General features: G+C 43.5%; 1 protein-coding gene across 1 annotated transcript in view; it reads right to left on the bottom strand.

Moving 5' to 3' along the window:
* Window positions 1–1,161: 1,161 nt before the first annotated feature.
* Window positions 1,162–19,398, bottom strand: part of SUSD2 (sushi domain containing 2) — a 179,265-nt gene continuing 161,028 nt past the window's right edge. Inside the window, exons 26-27 of the mRNA XM_083151485.1 lie at window positions 8,665–8,761; window positions 1,162–3,026 (exon numbers count right to left, since the gene is read on the bottom strand). Of these exons, the coding sequence (XP_083007611.1) occupies window positions 2,975–3,026; window positions 8,665–8,761 (149 nt within the window). The 3' untranslated portion in view covers window positions 1,162–2,974. The remainder of the gene's footprint in view (window positions 3,027–8,664; window positions 8,762–19,398) is intronic.

Here is a 19,398-nt window from a genome sequence, read left to right as displayed (position 1 = left end):
GTGAAGGAGGGGTCCTAAATTATATTTTTGCACCTGGGCCAACCACCCACAAGTTCCGGCACTGTATTCAAGTATCTAATACTAGCAACAGTCAAAGGATAACATCTGTAATAAGACCATAGTCTCCCATATTTAAATAATAAGCTTAATTCACTTGTACTGACCGACTTGATCTGTGGCTTTGTGGATCTCTCCCTGGTTCAAATGTTGTCATGACCAGATTGACTATGTATTGTGTCAGCTACACAAACTAACTAGGCTGGAAATAAGATATTCTTGGCCAGTCAGACTCTGAATCAACAGACAATAGTTTGGGGACCTTACAGTACAGATGTAGCCTCTTTCTTTTTGGCCTTTAATAGGTTTAACTGAGAAAGACCAGTCACACTAATCCCCCTGTTAATCCCCTTACTGTGTTGTTCTCTCTATTGTAGTGCAGCTTAGAACAATAGATGAAGGAAGCATTTTCTGCGCCTAGGTGCAGAAACTTAGTCAAGATGAGCCTGGCTCTATCTGTATGTTACACTGTTGAGAAAGTTTGGCCAAAAATAACCAGGGTAGTTTCACGGCGCCTGCATGGCGCCGTGCGTCTGAGTCCCCTTGCGGGGCTCGCTTCACTCGCCCACGCTGCGGGCTCGGTGACTCGCCACGCTCGCCACCCTATCTAAAATCAACTCCATGCCAACATGGATAGTGGGGGTATGAACTATACATGTTGGCATGGAGTTAAGTTACTTTATTTTAGATAGTTTGTGGCGAGCGTATAACCCGGACCATATAACCATGCTGGCGCCGTGAAACTACACAAGTACTGGCACTATTACTGCAGACTTATGCATGTCTGTTGATCAAAAACAAGTACTGTATGAATCTATTATTTTCTTGTGTTCATCTCTCTCTCTCTCTCTCTCTCTATATATATATATAGATATATATATATATATATATATATATATATATATATCTATATATATATATATCTATATATATATATATCTATATATATATATATTGATATATATATATATATATATATATATATATATATAAAACATATGTCTAATGCATTAATTCTAATGATTTTTTTTTGCTCTACAGAGAATAAACGGTAACTTCATTTGAATCAATCAAAAACTCACAAATAAAGACAATAGTTATAACTATGAAAAATGAAAATTTAGGGTCATATTTGGAGTGATGCATTCATACATCCTTTGCTTATCACTTTAAAAACCAAATATGATTGTTATTTCCATAAATGAAGTCCATAAAGGATTGCTATGCATCTGACACAGATTACTTCCAGCTCCACAAAACACATCCTGGTTACTGTAGGTACAGGCCACTGATCACATACACACATTACTAAAGAACCAACACATACATTTATCTCTAACAATGAGATGACATTGGATAACATCTTACAATTATCACTATGTATTTTGCACACAAAAATAATAAAACAATTTATTAGAATTTTTTTTTTCCAGAAATATGATCATTCAATTTGATCATTCTGATTGGTCAGTACCTGTAATCACTTTTATCAACATGTGTGGGTAAACTGGATAACCAGAATTGTGCAATCATCTTTAGTGCATACTAAACTTGTATGTCAAGTTTACTGTATTTAGAATGTTCTGTGCTTGCACAAATCATTCATTGAAAACGTTTTCATGTAATTCAATTGTAGTCAGTTAGAATGCAATTGTTGAGTGTTCAGGTAAGTGTACGCCAGAGCTCTGAGTAAATACCGTATATACTCGAGTAAAAGTCGACCCGAATATAAGCCGAGGCACCTCATTTTACAACAAAAAACTGGGAAAACGTATTGACTCAAGTGGGACCCTCACTCGAGTATAAGCCGAGGGGGTCTTTTTCAGCATAAAAAATGTTCTGAAAAAGTAGGCTTATACTCGAGTATATATGGTATATGAGTGCAATCTGATACACAACCAACCACAGAAGGCAAAGGCTTGTCTTCAGCTTTCATTTTATACTATTCAAAATTCTCCTATAAAAATAAATTATTTTTCTATGCAATACTAGCACCACCTTTCTGTGGGATAGTCAGATGTATCTACAAAATGTGAAATATCCAGACACAGCAGCTATCTAGTATCACTCCAGACACAATTTTTTTATTGCACACTGTGCAGACAAATGGTTTGTGGAATGGAGAGATGGGTATGGCTCATCTACAATGGGCAATGAAACTGATCCTTCTGTATATAATTCTTATATCTACTGTACATGTCGGGTGCGAGCTGGTAAGACATATTTATCTGGCAAGATTTAATCACACATATGTTTTGAATAGGGTTTGGTAGGGTTGATATGTACTAACCTTAAGGCATTTTTAAGAGTGATCGTGAGATGTACTAAGCCATGGAAAGTGATAAAATGGAGAGTGATAAACCACCAACCAATCAGTTCCTACCTGTCATTTTTCAAACACAGCCTCATTGGCTGGTGGTTTATCACTCTCCATTTTAGCACTTTTCAAGCTTAGTACATCTGGCCCTAAGGGGTTTGTTTACTAAAGTGCGGGTTTTTAGACGTTGAGATGTTGGCCATAACAACCAAGCAGATTCTGGCTATTGTCTTCTAGAAGGTGCAAGGTAAATGCTATGTAGAATCTGACTGGTTGCCAATGGCAACATCTCCATTTGAATAAACCCAGACTTTAGTAAATATAAGAGAATAACAGTCACATAACGAGGAGGGCAAGAGAGGAGAAAAATACAAGTTTTGGGGGTTCAAACAAGGAGTTAAGGAGTATGAGCATTCCATCCCAAAGGAGAAAGATCCACCATACATAATGGAGTGTATGAGAGAGAAAAAGAAACAAAGACATTCAGTAGTAGGAATTAACACTCAGAAGTAGTTTCCAGGGTTCAACATTTCTATGAAATATGGCCCGAGGCATTGTCTCTCCCATCATATCCTGAGAAGATTTCTTTACAGGCTCCTCCTATAGTTCATGAGTTTGGTAAGTCACCGGAGGAACACTAATCTCCTTCTTCCTGCGGATATAGAAATATTGCATATTAGTAATTATTATTGACATACTTACCGGTATATATCTGCAAAGCTACAATAATTTTATTTGATTATAATGTGTAAAAAGAGCATGACAAAATCACAGAAAGCTGCAACACTGGCTCATTGGTTACATAATGGGCTGTTTAATCTAGAAATCTAGAAATCATGTATCAAGGATGACATGAAGAATCACCAAGTCATGGCGATACATTTACTGTCTGTTTAGGTTCTATTTCAAAATTGACTAAAACTGACAACTTATTTTTGTCTACAAAAATAGTATTTATTATCCACCAACTGAACAGCTGTCAACTTCATAATTGGTTTTAACATTTACAGTTAAACCTAATGACAAAACCAAACTACTGTAACTATAGACCTCGGGAGGGGTGACCATCTTTTTGGGGACTCCCAACTTTCCAAGGGATTCTAGCCTTGGGTTGATAATTTTGAGGCTAGTTAATGGTATGGCAGCAGGTCCCCATGCTGTGTGTCTCCCTGGTATTGAGGAAGTCCATGACTGATTCATCCTGGTGCTGGACTTTGTAAAGCAGCGGAAACTCAATGCGGTTTTTCCCCCTTTATTTTTTAAAACAAGTCCATGCTAAGTGATCCAGGGCTGGTTAATAATTTGAGGGGACCAGATGCATTTATGTTTTTATTTTAAACATTTATTTGAATTGTAACATAAATAAAATAGGTCTATGATCTGTGCAGGGCTTCACCCAAAGTAACCTTCTGCAAGCAGATGTATAGTTTTCGGGCAGCTTTTTGCTTGATTTTAAAACCAACCATTAGTAAATCTGCGGCTCCTATTCTTGACTATGTTAAAAAAAAACAAATAAAAAAACGCCAATAGTTGGTTCAATGTTCTAAAATGTTCTAAAGACGGAGTTTCAGAGGCTTTGTTGTTGGTTATGGGGGAAATTTACCAATATGAAAAACCTAGTTTTTCGTATTGGTATTTTCCCTACGACTGCATACGACTGTTTAAGTCGTATGCAAAGTCGTGTTCCGGAGGATCAGTTACAAAGCAGTCAGATACGACTGCTTTGTAACCCTCCGATGGTGTAATGATTCGTATTAGCGGCCGTATATACGGCTGCTAATACGAATTATTTCTAGCAGTCTGCACGGATCAGTCAGATCCGTGCAGGCTGCAAGGTGTAAAAAAAATAGAAAAAATAAATAAATAATAAAAAAAAAACGGCGTGGGGTCCCCCCCACAGCTGTAACCAGCACCAGGCTGAAGGAGCCGGGGCCGGTAATTAAAAATCAGGGAACCCGACAAATAGGGGTTCCCCGATTTTTAACAACCAGCCCCAGGCTCCTGCTCTGGGGCTGGTTCCCAAAATACAGGGGACAAAATGAGTAGGGGTCCCCCGTATTTTAAGAACCAGCCCCAGGCACAACCAGCCAGCAGGGTAATGCCACAGCCGGGGGGAGACTTTTTATGCAAGTCCCCCCGGCCAAAGCATTAACCCTACCGACCAGTCAGCCTGGCCAGGGGCCCTGGGGGAGTGGGGACCCCCCCAATAAAGGGGTCCCCCCCTCCAGGACTTACCTGACCAGGCTGAAGCCTGGTGCTGTCCTCGATGCCCCTGGGCGGTGGGCATCGAGCTGATTATCGTGTAAAAAAAAAGATGAACCTATTGTTTTTTACTGTGGCACTACAAGTGCCAGCAAGCCTCCCCAGCAAGCTGGGACTTGGAGAACCACAAGTCCCAGCCTGCTGGGCATTAAAGGGCCCGCTGGCACTTTTAGTTCCACAGTTAAAAAAATAGTGCACAAAACACACTGACACACTTTCAAAATAAAATTTTATTACATACAAAGCCCACACATACTAATACTTACCTATCTTCTTTCCGTAGGTCGCCCTGGTCCTGTGTCGTCGTCTTCTGGTCCTGTGTCGTCTTCTTCCTCCATGTCGACCGTCGCTGTCGCCGTCCGGATCCGACGAAATCCATTTGGGAAGCTGTGGAAGGAAACCATACTCACCTGTCCCAGCGCGACGTAGTCCAGGTAAGTGTCTTGGCAAAAAAACAAACCGACAGCCCGAAACCAAGCGGACACGGAGACGCACGGTGTTTGTTTACATCGTGCGGCTCCGCCTCCCGAATGCCGCTATTGGCCGCCTTGCGGCCTAGCGGCTCCTGATTGGCCGCTAGGCCGCAAGGCGGCCAATAGCGGCATTCGGGAGGCGGAGCCGCACGATGTAAACAAACACCGTGCGTCTCCCTGTCCGGTCTGGTTTCGGGGTGTCGGTTTGTTTTTTTGCCAAGACACTTACCTGGACTACGTCGCGCTGGGACAGGTGAGTATGGTTTCCTTCCACAGCTTCCCAAATGGATTTCGTCGGATCCGGACGGTGACAGCGACGGTCGACATGGAGGAAGAAGACGACACAGGACCAGAAGACGACGACACAGGACCAGGGCGACCTACGGAAAGAAGATAGGTAAGTATCAGTATGTGTGGGCTTTGTATGTAATAAAATTTTATTTTAAAAGTGTGTCAGTGTGTTTTGTGTACTATTTTTTTAACTGTGGAACTAAAAGTGCCAGCGGGCCCTTTAATGCCCAGCAGGCTGGGACTTGTGGTTCTCCAAGTCCCAGCTTGCTGGGGAGGCTTGCTGGCACTTGTAGTGCCACAGTAAAAAACAATAGGTTCATCTTTTTTTTTACACGATAATCAGCTCGATGCCCACCGCCCAGGGGCATCGAGGACAGCATTATTGGGGGGGGTCCCCACTCCCCCAGGGCCCCTGGCCAGGCTGACTGGTCGGTAGGGTTAATGCTTTGGCCGGGGGGACTTGCATAAAAAGTCTCCCCCCGGCTGTGGCATTACCCTGCTGGCTGGCTTTGCCTGGGGCTGGTTCTTAAAATACGGGGGACCCCTACTCATTTTGTCCCCCGTATTTTGGGAACCAGCCCCAGAGCAGGAGCCTGGGGCTGGTTGTTAAAAATCGGGGAACCCCTATTTGTCGGGTTCCCTGATTTTTAATTACCGGCTCCAGGCTCCGTCAGCCTGGTGCTGGTTGCGGCTGTGGGGGGGACCCCACGCCATTTTTTTTTATATTTAATTTTTTTTCTATTTTTTTACACTGAAGCCTGCACGGATCTGACTGATCCGTGCAGGCTTAAAGCAAATACGACAGGAAAATGGTGTTCTATTTTCCTGTCGTATTTGCGTGGGTGTTTTACACCACTAAGCAGCCGTATTATCCATACGGCTGCTTAGTAAATCAGAAACCACCATTCTTTTGAATGGTGATTTCTGTCGTATCCTATCGATGGTGTAGACATTCGTATTTGTAAATACAAATACGAATGTTCCATCTTTAGGACTACGAATTGTTGTATTTTTGGGATTGTAAATCCCGAAAATACAAATTCGTAAAAAAAAGGTGTATTTCTGCCTACGAATACACCTTTTTTCTACGAATCCATTTTGGTAAATGTCCCCCTATGTCTTTTGTAAATGGTTGGTTTGCAAAATCAGTTGTAAAATAATAAAAAATCCCAACTTGTAAATGTACCCGATATATTTACCCTGCAAGAGACATGTGACCTGGAAAATTACCCGGCATTTTGAGTGCCGGGTCATTTTGCCGGGTGCAGTCTGACCCCCTTTCACACACAGCAGCAAATTACCGGGATAAAAACTGTCAATTTGGTAATTTGCATTAAACTCTGTTTATTTGTGTAGTGTGAAAGGATCTGCCCAGGTCACAATTCCCAGGTTGACGACCCTGGGTCGAGGACCCGGGATTTAAGACCCGGGTAGACCCTTTCACACTACACAACCGGGTAGAACTGCTTTGCGCAGTAATTTAATATTATGTCATAAAGGGGTATAACTGTTTTTTTTTATATATTTAGCTTTACCAAAAACATACCATATAAAGGAAGACTACATAGGTGATAGAGGCAGGAAACAGCTGTCATTCTCTTATCCAGCAGGATTAATCAGGTTATACCACATTACTTGTTCTAAATCCTAATTAAGTATATATTTACAAGATAAGGATTGCACCTGGTAGTTTATTGTGTCTTTTTAAAGTCTCTTTACTGTATACCACCCTATAATTAGTAGCAAGTGCTTCTAATTATTCTGTTACTATCTATTTGGTAGCTGGAGGTCACATTGTGTAAACCGCAGGAGTTGGGAATACAAGTGTTCAACACAGCAACAGAATATCAATTACCTCCTTTTAAATTTCTACGTACGAACAGCAGTCATTTTATACATGATTTAGATTCCTTCCCTATACGCTGGGGGACCATTCTGCATGTGCCCATTTATTCATAGGTATAAGATATTAACAGGCCAAAGCTTTTAACTTTATCAATGAATGGCGGCATTTACTGGGAACATTTGTTACAAAATTAAGTAATTCTACTCTTTGAATGTCTAAAAATAGCCCATCATTTAGACAGAGGTCGCATGGTCCTCACCTATCATATTTAAGCATTTAGCTTAAACTTGGCAGGAGAACCTAGCAAGGAAGACGACAGGATAAGTATAAGATTATCGTGTAACGATGTCCGTGTCATCCAGGGCTCAGGAAGGAGCACATTTATATTTTGATATTTTGCCAGGATGCAGCATGTTCTTAATCACCAGGTTTGATTTAATGATGTTGGAATTCTGTGCACATAGCGCACTGTGAGAGATTACAGTGCCCAGGACATGCATTAAACTCTTCAAGCACGGTTACTGATTTGGCTTATTATATTCCTATTCAAATCACACTGAGCTGAGTTTTTTGGATACATAAATGTTTACCAAAAGGGAAAAAAAAGAAATGTAGAAATATATGGATGATCTAGCTTTAGTGGCAATTACTTTAATGTGTCACACAGGAAATCTTGGGGATGACCTTACGGCTGGACTACTAAACTAATTTTTTTGCATTCACACACTTGCATAGAATTTAGATTTTGCATGGCTTTGAGGTATGTTCTAAATCTAGAGTGTCCTTTGGCCGGACACCCTGGGTGCTCTAATGCAACTAACTGCAAGTGCCCCAGATGATGACACCATTCACACAGCCCTTGTTACGGCCCAGCAATGGCCTCAGACTTCTAGGCTTTATACATAGAAACGGAGAAGCAAGTAGCTACAGGGTGTAACTACTGTATGTAACACCTTGTGTTCTGCTGTACCTTTTAACTATGGAAGAACATCTTTTGGAGACAGCAGTATTTACTCTGCCCTTTCTTAGACCATTGGGGAGACACGTCAAGCTTTGGAAAAGCTCTTTGAAATGGCAGAAGCTGGACAACTTCCCACTTTATCTCTCACCAGGCCTTGATACCTATACCCTTAAACCAGTGTTTCCCTAACTCAAGTCCTCAAGGTGTACTAAATGTTCAAGATTTAAGGCTATCCATGATTGACAACAGATGACGTCATTTGTATTTTGATTTAATAATCTGTGCTCAGGTTTGGATATTATTAAAATCTGAACTGTTTGGGTGTCTTGAGGGTAAAGTAGAGGAACCTGAACTAAACCATTACTGGCTGGAAAGCACTTGGCTGAAAGCATTGTATGTATTATCACTGTGTAGACCCCCAAAGTAGTTTCCATGTTGCAGAGTAACCATCACATACCTGCTGTGCTTCCTTTCATGGATGCCAATCAATATGAGTAGGAGTAGGAGTGTAAGGAACCCAAGCACACACCCGAGGACAATGCCCAGAACATTATCTGGTAGAAGAAATAGGAGTGTTAGCATAGGAAGCTGAAAAAACTGATCACAACATTTATTCCTATGTGTGACTGTAGATGTAGCCATCTTAGGTATAGTTTCAAACTAAGGGGGTTATTTTGGTTCACTCTTTCTGACAAATTCCTTCTTAGATGGAAAAAAACATGTGCACTGCAGGTGGGGCAGATGTTACTTGTGAAGAGAGAGTTAGATTTGGGTGGGGTTTTACTTCAAAGTGAGATCTAGATTGCAGTGTAAAAAAAAAAGCAGCCAGTATTTACCCTGCAAAGAAATAAAATAACTCACCCAAATCTAATTCTCTCTGCACCTGTTACATCTGCCCCCTGCAGTGCACATGGTTTTGTCCATCTACGAAGGATTTTGTCAGAAAGAGTGAACTAGAATAAGGCCCTAAGTGCTTAGTCACAACTATGGTACCACCATAATTATACCTTGTTCTCATCAAAATATTTGAGAAAACCTAAACGTTAAGAAACGCATCTTTATGAAATATTAAGTTAATGTCAGAATTGAGTTATTGTACATTGGTGTATTAATTTCGTTTTCATGTAGCAGTCACATATACTGTGCTACATTGCAATCCATTTTTCCTACAAAAAGACCAAGAAGCACACTAGGATTCATTTAGTGAGGTCACTTAACCTTCCATTGTGTTTTTTGGAGTGTGCGAGCACATTGGAGCACTTGTAGGAGACCCACAAAGACATAGGTTGAATATGCAAACTATGCAGATAGAGTCCTAGTGAAATGCAACCCAAGATCCCAATGTGGTAGGCAATAACCATTGGCATATCTACAGTGGGTGCAGGATGTGTGGTGCATGAGGCCCCCTTGGTGCAGGATGGCCCACATTGAACAGCCTACTCCCACATAATTATACTCCCATAGTCTTGCAGTGACCGGCATTGCAGACTGAAATCACCAGGAAAATGGTGCATCAGCCATTTCGCTTGTGCTTGTGATTGCCATGTTCACGGAGACTTCTGCATGTGCAGTAGACTCTGACACATAGCCATACACTACAGCTCTGTGGCCATTGCCAGTCAGTAGGAGACCCATCACAGTACCTGTCCATGGACCCTCTTCTCTTCTGTCTTAATCCACTAATGGCAACTCCCCAGTAGCTCCCGGGTAGCTGGACCACATATGATATATCATATGTGGTCCAGCCGCCAGTGACCTGCTGGGTGAGTTGTCAGGGTATTGCATGAGATAACTCACTCTAGTGGATTGTAGCCTTAACTGTGCCACACCAGCATCACTGCTCTAATGGAGGGGGAGCCAGAGCAAGTATTTTACATAAAGAATTCCACTGTAATAATGATATCATACCGCAGAGGGCATATTCTTTCTATAGATAATTTAGCAATATAAATGAAATCTGACACTTTGCTTACATTTCTGATTAAGAAGTCTATGAAGCAGCGATAATACCTTTCCTGTTTGCAGACAAACAACAGATTTATCTTGCAGTTCTTCAGATGTCACTTATTACAGTGTAATGTGCAGTGGCTCAACCTATAAAAAGCTGTATTTGTCCTTGCTTCAGATGATGTTCCTTATACCCATCTTCTGGGAAGCTTCGAAGCTGGGGAGGCTTTGCAAGATCCTCTTCAGGTCAAAGCTCAATGCTCACACTGTGTTAGGCTAACGATGAGGAGACCTCTGCCTAGCAGCAAGACCTCCAAGAGGAGACTTGGATTGATAAAGTTCCACTGTAATCTACCTTGGATTGATAAAGTTCCACTGTAATCTACCATGTATCGTTGTGAGATATAGCGATATGAAATGACAAACATACCTCTTGATTTCATTTATGTAATAGAGGAATAGTGTATGGCAGTAGTTCCCAAACTGTGTGCCTAGGCTCCCTGGGGTGCCTCGGGACACTTGCAGGGGTGCCTTGGATTAATGGTCTAGAGGCAATTGAAATTATTTATGGTCATTGTAAAAGGCAAAAACATTGCTGTGGGCTACCAATAATAAAATATGCGGACAAACAGAAGCTAATCCTGTCCCTCACCCATAAATAAACCCATGTATGACATACAAATCAATTTACAGAATAAGAAACTTTTGGACTAGGGGTGCCGTGAAAAAAATTCTGATGCTCTAGGGTGCCGTGATTTTAACAAGTTTGGGAGCCACTGGTGTATGGTGATACCAAGTAACAGGCCACATATCTCACTTGCATGGCACTAGTGTACAAAAACATTTATGTGAATCCTCTTCAGGGGCTTTGTGTCCACAGTGGTCAATGTACTGTATATTGCAATGTGTTATCATGCAAGATGGCAGTGACATACATGTGTTACCAGGATTTCTTATTGAGAAAGAATCCATCCAGGTATCCTGTATCTAGAGTATGTTTTATGTATCACAAGCGGACAGGATTTCTGTCCCCTATATGCTACAGATGTAGCCCCTGTCATCTTTGGCCGGGGCTCGGCAGAGCCTCCCCTCTGGCGAGCGCTGGGCGGACAGGGGGTACACTGAACTGGGACGCGCATGCGTCTCACGCGCAAGCGCGTCCCAATCCACCGTCAGCGGGGCATCGGCATCCGGCCCATCTCCGCTTCAGGGAGTCGGGCAGGTGTTAGGGGGGGGTCGGGCGTTGAGGGGGACCGAGGGAGACGGCGGGGACCCGGGGGAAGCTCAGTTACCACAGGGCGTGAGAGCATCTCGTGTGCGCGCGCCGGCGGCTGGCGGGGCTGGCAAAAGTATCGCAAGTCCCTGCAAAGTTTAGGCTGGCTCCATCTGTATATGCTGTACTCCATCTACAGAAAGCAATCCTGTATATTTATCCATTATGTAAGTTAGATTATGAGGGGGGGGGGGGGGGGCATTGTCACCATCCCCTAGAACCGAGATTAGAAATATGGTCATTTTACTGTATGGTGTCAGAAGACAGTAAAAGGAAACGTTAAAACATAGGAAAATATTCAAAGACCAATGACCAGGTCAAAGTCATGGCTACATGACAAGAAAACAAATCAGAAACGTGCTTTCACTATGACTGAGCATTTCTAAAACCGTCAATGACTCTATGACATTTCCGAGAGGAAGCCTTTCATTTGCCGATGTGTCATGTTATTCAGATTGTTTAACACTGCAGCATGACCATTTGCTGTGGGCAGCAACCAACAAACTGAACTTGTTTGGCAGGCCTTTGGCAAAAGTAGTGTTTGGCAAGCTTCACTTACAGACATTTCACATTCTGGTTCTACGCCACTGAAATATAAGCAAGCACAATCAGTGGTTATTTCATCAAGATACTGGCTCATCGTATATCTGTTCCCCTTTACTAATCCCCTTCATCTTCATTACTGTGTGTTTTCCAGGGAGGAGACATGAACAGAATGTTCCAATCCTCTTAGACAAGCACGACGCACAGTCTTACAATGTGTTCATTGATAATGTATAATCTCCAAAGCAAATGATCTTCAGCAAGCCACCCACCATTAAAGTTCTAGCCATTATAGCTTATTACTATTACTTATAGAATCTTCCAAAAAGGCATCATAAATAATTCAGCAGGAACAAAACAGCAAATGTGGATGGGGCAAAGGGTAGAAGTGCGCGTAGTTTCTCTACGCATAACCAAAACCTTTGCCCTTTATTCATTGTACAAACTGATTTTTATTATCATAATAACGTACTCTTTTTCATCCTATCCTATAGCACGAAACGGAATAGGAACAGGGCTAAATATCAGTATTAGGGATTCCATTTTTTTTAAATCCCGGGATTCAGTATTGAAAAATCATTAAAAAAATTGCGGTTAACCCTTTGAGTGCCATCGTTGCTGTGAGTGATCCTCAAAATATCCGCTAAAAATGTCAGCCTCGCTCCCAGCGACCGTTGTTTTAGTATAAATAAATACAAATACAGCCAAGTCAATGAATTAAAGTTTAGTTAAATAAATCACCCAAAAACAGAACAGTCGCTGTGATATTTTGAGAATCTCTCACAGTAACGTTGGCACTCACGGGGTTAAGAAGAAACATTTAAAAAAATACAATAGCGTATAGGCATCACACATACCTCCCATAGAGTAGTAGAGTAGTAAACGTTTAATTAAGGAAAACATAGGCCCACTAACTGATACTAGTGGAAAAAGTGTTACTGAGGACAAGGGAAAAGCAAAACTGTTAAATGAGTTCTTCTCATCAGTATTTACTAAGGGAGAGCAGACTGTGGAACGAACATTTACCACAAACGGGACAAATAAGCCAGATCTCATTGTGGATTTCACGCCGAAGGAAATAATACTGAGGCTAAGCAAACTCAAAACAAATAAATCACCAGGGCCAGATGGGATTCATCCGAGGGTATTGATGGAATTAAGGGATGAACTAGCTACCCCCCTACATTATATCTTTACCAAGTCACTATCGTCAGGTATAGTACCAAAAGATTGGAGAATAGCAGAGGTAGTGCCAATATTCAAAAAAGGAAAAAAGGAAGATCCCGCTAATTACAGACCCGTTAGTTTAACATCAATTGTGGGTAAACTATTTGAAGGATTTTTAAGGGATGGTATCCAGGAATATTTAGATCATCACCGTCTACTCAGTACTAACCAACATGGGTTCGTGAAAAATCATTCATGCCAAACTAATCTACTAGGGTTCTATGAAGAGGTTAGCAAAAACCTTGATAATGGAAATGCTGTAGATGCAGAGGCGTAGCAAGGGTGGTGCCACCGGAGCACACGCTCCAGGCGCCGGAAGACAGCAAGGCGCCGGAGCTGTGCCGGCACCGCCAGCTTGCACGCTTCCCCGCCCGCTCCTTCGCCCGCTCTCCCGCTCCGCTGTGTCCGGGAGAAGTGTTACTATGTAAATTCATATCTCCCGCTGGACCGCGCTAGCCAATAGGCGCTTGCGGTCCAGCAACCACTCAACTGGTGGCTGCTGAACCACGAGCGCCTATTGGCTAGCGCGGTCCAGCGGGACATATTAATTTTACATAGTAACACTTCTCCCGGACACAGCGGGCGGGGATCTGGGAGCAAGCAGGCCCGGCGACAGGGGAGGGGGCGCACGCATGCTGCATCTGTCAGCCCCCTGACGGCTCGGGCATTGGGGGGGCTGAGTAAGGTGTACTCCCTCCTACACACTACTGCTCCCACCCTCCCTCCCTCCTACACACTACTGCTCCCACCCTCCTACACACTACTGCTCCCTCCTGCACACTACTGCACCCACCCTCCCTCCCTCCTGCACACTACTGCTCCCACCCTCCCTCCCTCCTGAACACTACTGCTCCCACCCTCCCTCCCTCCTGCACACTACTGCTCCCACCCTTGCTCCCTCCTGCACACTACTGCTCCCTCCCTCCTGCACACTACTGCTCCCACCCTCCTACACACTACTGCTCCCTCCCTCCTGCATACTACTGCTCCCACCCTCCCTCCCTCCTGCACACTACTGCTCCCTCCTTCCCTGCTGCACACTACTACTGGCGGTGCATTGAAAATAGCAGCCGGTAGCGGGCTGCTGCACAGTTCTGTCCCCCTTGGCAACGAGCAAATTCAGTCCCCCTTGGCATCGAGCATGAAGCCCCTTGGCACCGAGCATGAAGCCCCTGGCATTGAACATGTAGGTAAGTGGCACTTATTTGTCAAATGTGTAATGGGCATTGCGGAGTGTTATATAGTATGTCATGGGCATTGAGGAGCGTTATATAGTATATCATGGGCATTGCGGAGTGTTACATAGTATGTCATGGGCATTGCGGAGTGTTATATAGTATGTCATGGGCATTGCTTGAGTGTTATATAGTATGTCATGGGCATTGCGGAATGTTATATAGTATGTCATGGGCATTGCGGAGTGTTATATAGTATGTCATGGGCATTGCTTGAGTGTTATATAGTATGTCATGGGCATTGCGGAGTGTTATATAGTATGTCATGGGCATTGCGGAGTGTTATATAGTATGTCATGGGCATCATGTGTGGGCGTATGTTTAATTGGAATTACAAAGTTCACTAAAATGTGCAATGGGCATTACGGTGTGTGTGGTATAATGTTGGCCGTGCCCGCTTTTCACTGCGCAGGAGCCTCACCTACTACAAATTGGGGGGGGGGGGCGCGAAACAAGCCCTTGCTCCGGGCGCCGTGGCACCTAGCTACACCACTGTGTAGATGTGATTTTCCTGATTTCGCTAAAGCATTTTATACTGTCCCACACAAGACATTGATTAATAAAATGGAGAGTTTAGGATTGGGTGAAAATATCTGCAGATGGGTAGGGAATTGGCTATGTAATAGAGAACAAAGAGTGGTTGTGAATGGTGCCGTATTAGATATGATACCGGTACTAAGTGGAGTGCCCCAGGGTTCGGTTTTGGGGCCCATTTTGTTTAACATTTTTATTAAGGATATTGGGATAGGGTTACTCAGCAATGTATCCATCTTTGCGGACGATACAAAACTTAGCAAAGTCATCAAATCATCAGAAGATGTCACCATGCTTTAAAATGATCTTGCAATTCTAGATGAGTGGGCAAAAAAATGAGATTCAATGTAGATAAATGTAAGGTTATGCACCTTGGGAGACACAACCAGTGTGCAAGTTACAACCTTAGCGGAGAGGATAATTCCATACTTGAAAAGGATCTAGGAGTCCAAATAGACAGCAAACTACCACTGTATAAAGCATTGGTGAGACCTCACCTCGAGTACGGAGTGCAGTTCTGGGCCCCACACTATAAAAAGGACATCATAGAATTAGAAAAAGTCCAAAGGCGAGCAACAAAGCTTATTAGGGGAATGGAGAATTTAAGCTACGGCGAGAGATTAAGCAATTTGGGACTATTTACATTAGAAAAGAGACGTTTAAGGGGGGACATGCTCAACATGTACAAGTATATCAAGGGCCAATATAAGGAACTGTCACACACCCTCTTTTCTACTAGAAAGGAATCTAGGACACAAGGGCATGAGTATAGATTAGAAGAAAAAAGATTTCATTCAGCTAGTAGAAAGAATTTCTTTACGGTCAGAACAGTCAAACTCTGGAACTCTCTTCCCAGAGAGGTGGTAATGGCTGGCTCATTAAATGCGTTCAAGGCAAAGTTGGACAAACATTTACTGGAGAAAAACATCCATGGGTACAAATAAGAAATATAATTTGTCTGTAAAATATCAGAACCTACCAAATCAGCAATGGATATCTATACCAGGTTGAACTAGATGGACGCAAGTCTTTTTTCAGCCTTACCTACTATGTATCTATGTAAGTATAGGCACACATCCCCCTCATAGAGTATAGACACACATCCCCCCATAGAGTATAGGCACACATCCCCCCTCATAGAGTATAGGCACACATCCTCCTCATAGAGTATAGGCACACATCCCCCCATAGAGTATAGGCACACATCCCCCCATAGAGTATAGGCACACATCCCCCCATAGAGTATAGACACATATCCCCCTCATAGAGTATAGGCACACATCCCCCCATAGAGTATAGGCACACATCCCCCATAGAGTATAGGCACACATCCCCCCATAGAGTATAGGCACACATCCCCCTCATAGAGTATAGACACACATCCCCCATAGAGTATAGACACACATCCCCTTATAGAGTATAGACACACATCCCCCTCATTGAGTATAGACACACATCCCCCTATAGAGTATAGGCACACATCTCTCCATAGAGTATAGGCACACATCCCCCCATAGAGTATAGGCACACATCCCCCCATAGAGTATAGGCACACATCCCCCCCATAGAGTATAGACACACATCCCCCTCATATAGTATAGGCACACATCCCCCTCATAGAGTATAGACACACATCCCCCCATAGAGTATAGACACATATCCCCCTCATAGAGTATAGGCACACATCCCCCTCATAGAGTATAGGCACACATCCCCCTCATAGAGTATAGACACACATCCCCCCATAGAGTATAGGCACACATCCCTCTTATAGAGTATAGGCACACATCCCCTCATAGAGTATAGGCACACATCCCCCATAGAGTATAGGCACACATCCCTCTCATAGAGTATAGGCACACATCCCCCTCATAGAGTATAGACACACATCCCCCATAGAGTATAGGCACACATCCCCCTCATAGAGTATAGACACACATCCCTCATAGAGTATAGACACACATCCCCCTCATAGAGTATAGACACACATCCCTCATAGAGTATAGACACACACACCCCCATAGAGTATAGACACACATCCCCCTCATTGAGTATAGACACACATCCCCCTATAGAGTATAGGCACACATCTCTCCATAGAGTATAGGCACACATCCCCCTCATAGAGTATAGGCACACATCCCCCCATAGAGTATAGGCACACATCCCCGCATAGAGTATAGGCACACATCCCCCTCATAAAGTATAGACACACATCCCCCCATAGAGTATAGGCACACATCCCCCCATAGAGTATAGACACACATCCCCCTCATATAGTATAGGCACACATCCCCCTCATATAGTATAGGCACACATCCCCCTCATAGAGTATAGACACATATCCCCCTCATAGAGTATAGACACACATCCCCCATAGAGTATAGGCACACATCCCCCTCATAGAGTATAGACACACATCCCTCATAGAGTATAGACACACATCCCCCTCATAGAGTATAGACACACATCCCTCATAGAGTATAGACACACACCCCCCCATAGAGTATAGACACACATCCCCCTCATTGAGTATAGACACACATCCCCCTATAGAGTATAGGCACACATCTCTCCATAGAGTATAGGCACACATCCCCCTCATAGAGTATAGGCACACATCCCCCCATAGAGTATAGGCACACATCCCCGCATAGAGTATAGGCACACATCCCCCTCATAAAGTATAGACACACATCCCCCCATAGAGTATAGGCACACATCCCCCCATAGAGTATAGACACACATCCCCCTCATATAGTATAGGCACACATCCCCCTCATATAGTATAGGCACACATCCCCCTCATAGAGTATAGACACATATCCCCCTCATAGAGTATAGACACATATCCCCCTCATAGAGTATAGGCACACATCCCCCTCATAAAGTATAGACACACATCCCCCTCATAGAGTATAGACACACATCCCCCCATAGAGTATAGGCACACATCCCCCTCATAGAGTATAGGCACACATCCCCCTCATAGAGTATAGGCACACACCCCCCTCATAGAGTATAGACACATATCCCCCTCATAGAGTATAGACACATATCCCCCTCATAGAGTATAGGCACACATCCCCCTCATAGAGTATAGGCACACATCCCCCTCATAGAGTATAGACACACATCCCTCATAGAGTATAGACACACACCCCCCCCATAGAGTATAGACACACACACCCCTCATTGAGTATAGACACACATCCCCCTCATAGAGTATAGGCACACATCCCCCCATAGAGTATAGGCACACATCCCCGCATAGAGTATAGGCACACATCCCCCTCATAAAGTATAGACACACATCCCCCCATAGAGTATAGGCACACATCCCCCCATAGAGTATAGACACACATCCCCCTCATATAGTATAGGCACACATCCCCCTCATATAGTATAGGCACACATCCCCCTCATAGAGTATAGGCACATATCCCCCTCATAGAGTATAGACACATATCCCCCTCATAGAGTATAGGCACACATCCCCCTCATAAAGTATAGACACACATCCCCCCATAGAGTATAGGCACACATCCCCCTCATAGAGTATAGGCACACATCCCCCTCATAGAGTATAGGCACACATCCCCCTCATAGAGTATAGGCACACATCCCCCTCATAGAGTATAGGCATACATCCCCCATATAGTATAGACACACATCCCCCCATAGAGTATAGGCACACATCCCCCTCATAGAGTATAGACACACATCCCCCTCATAGAGTATAGACACACATCCCCCCATAGAGTATAGGCACACATCCCCCCATAGAGTATAGACACACATCCCCCTCATATAGTATAGGCACACATCCCCCTCATAGAGTATAGGCATACATCCCCCATATAGTATAGACACACATCCCCCCATAGAGTATAGACACACATCCCCCTCATAGAGTATAGACACACATCCCCCCATAGAGTATAGACACACATCCCCCTCATAGAGTATAGACACACATCCCCCTCATAGAGTATAGACACACATCCCCCCATAGAGTATAGGCACACATCCCCCCATAGAGTATAGGCACACATCCCCCTCATAGAGTATAGGAACACATCCCCCCATAGAGTATAGGAACACATCCCCCCATATAGTATAGGCACACATCCCCCCATAGAGTATAGGCACACATCCCCCTCATAGATTATAGGCAAAAATATAATGGATAAAAATGGATATGGGTCATGTCGTCGACATAAGTAAGGTTGACATGCATTGGATTGACCATTGAAGGTCAACAAGACTTTGAAAACGTCGACATGGCTAAGGTTTACAGGGTCAAAAGGTCAACACACGCAATAGGTCAACAATGGGAAGGTCGACAGTCAAAAAGGTCAACATGGATTTTTCCAATTTCTTTTGTCCCGAATGTCGACACAGTCGACATTGACACCAAAAAAGTGTACTG

The sequence above is a fragment of the Crinia signifera genome, chromosome 1 (assembly GCF_055691185.1).
Source record: "Crinia signifera chromosome 1, ASM5569118v1, whole genome shotgun sequence".
NCBI lineage: Eukaryota > Metazoa > Chordata > Amphibia > Anura > Myobatrachidae > Crinia > Crinia signifera.
This window is presented reverse-complemented; position numbering and strand designations above follow the sequence as displayed.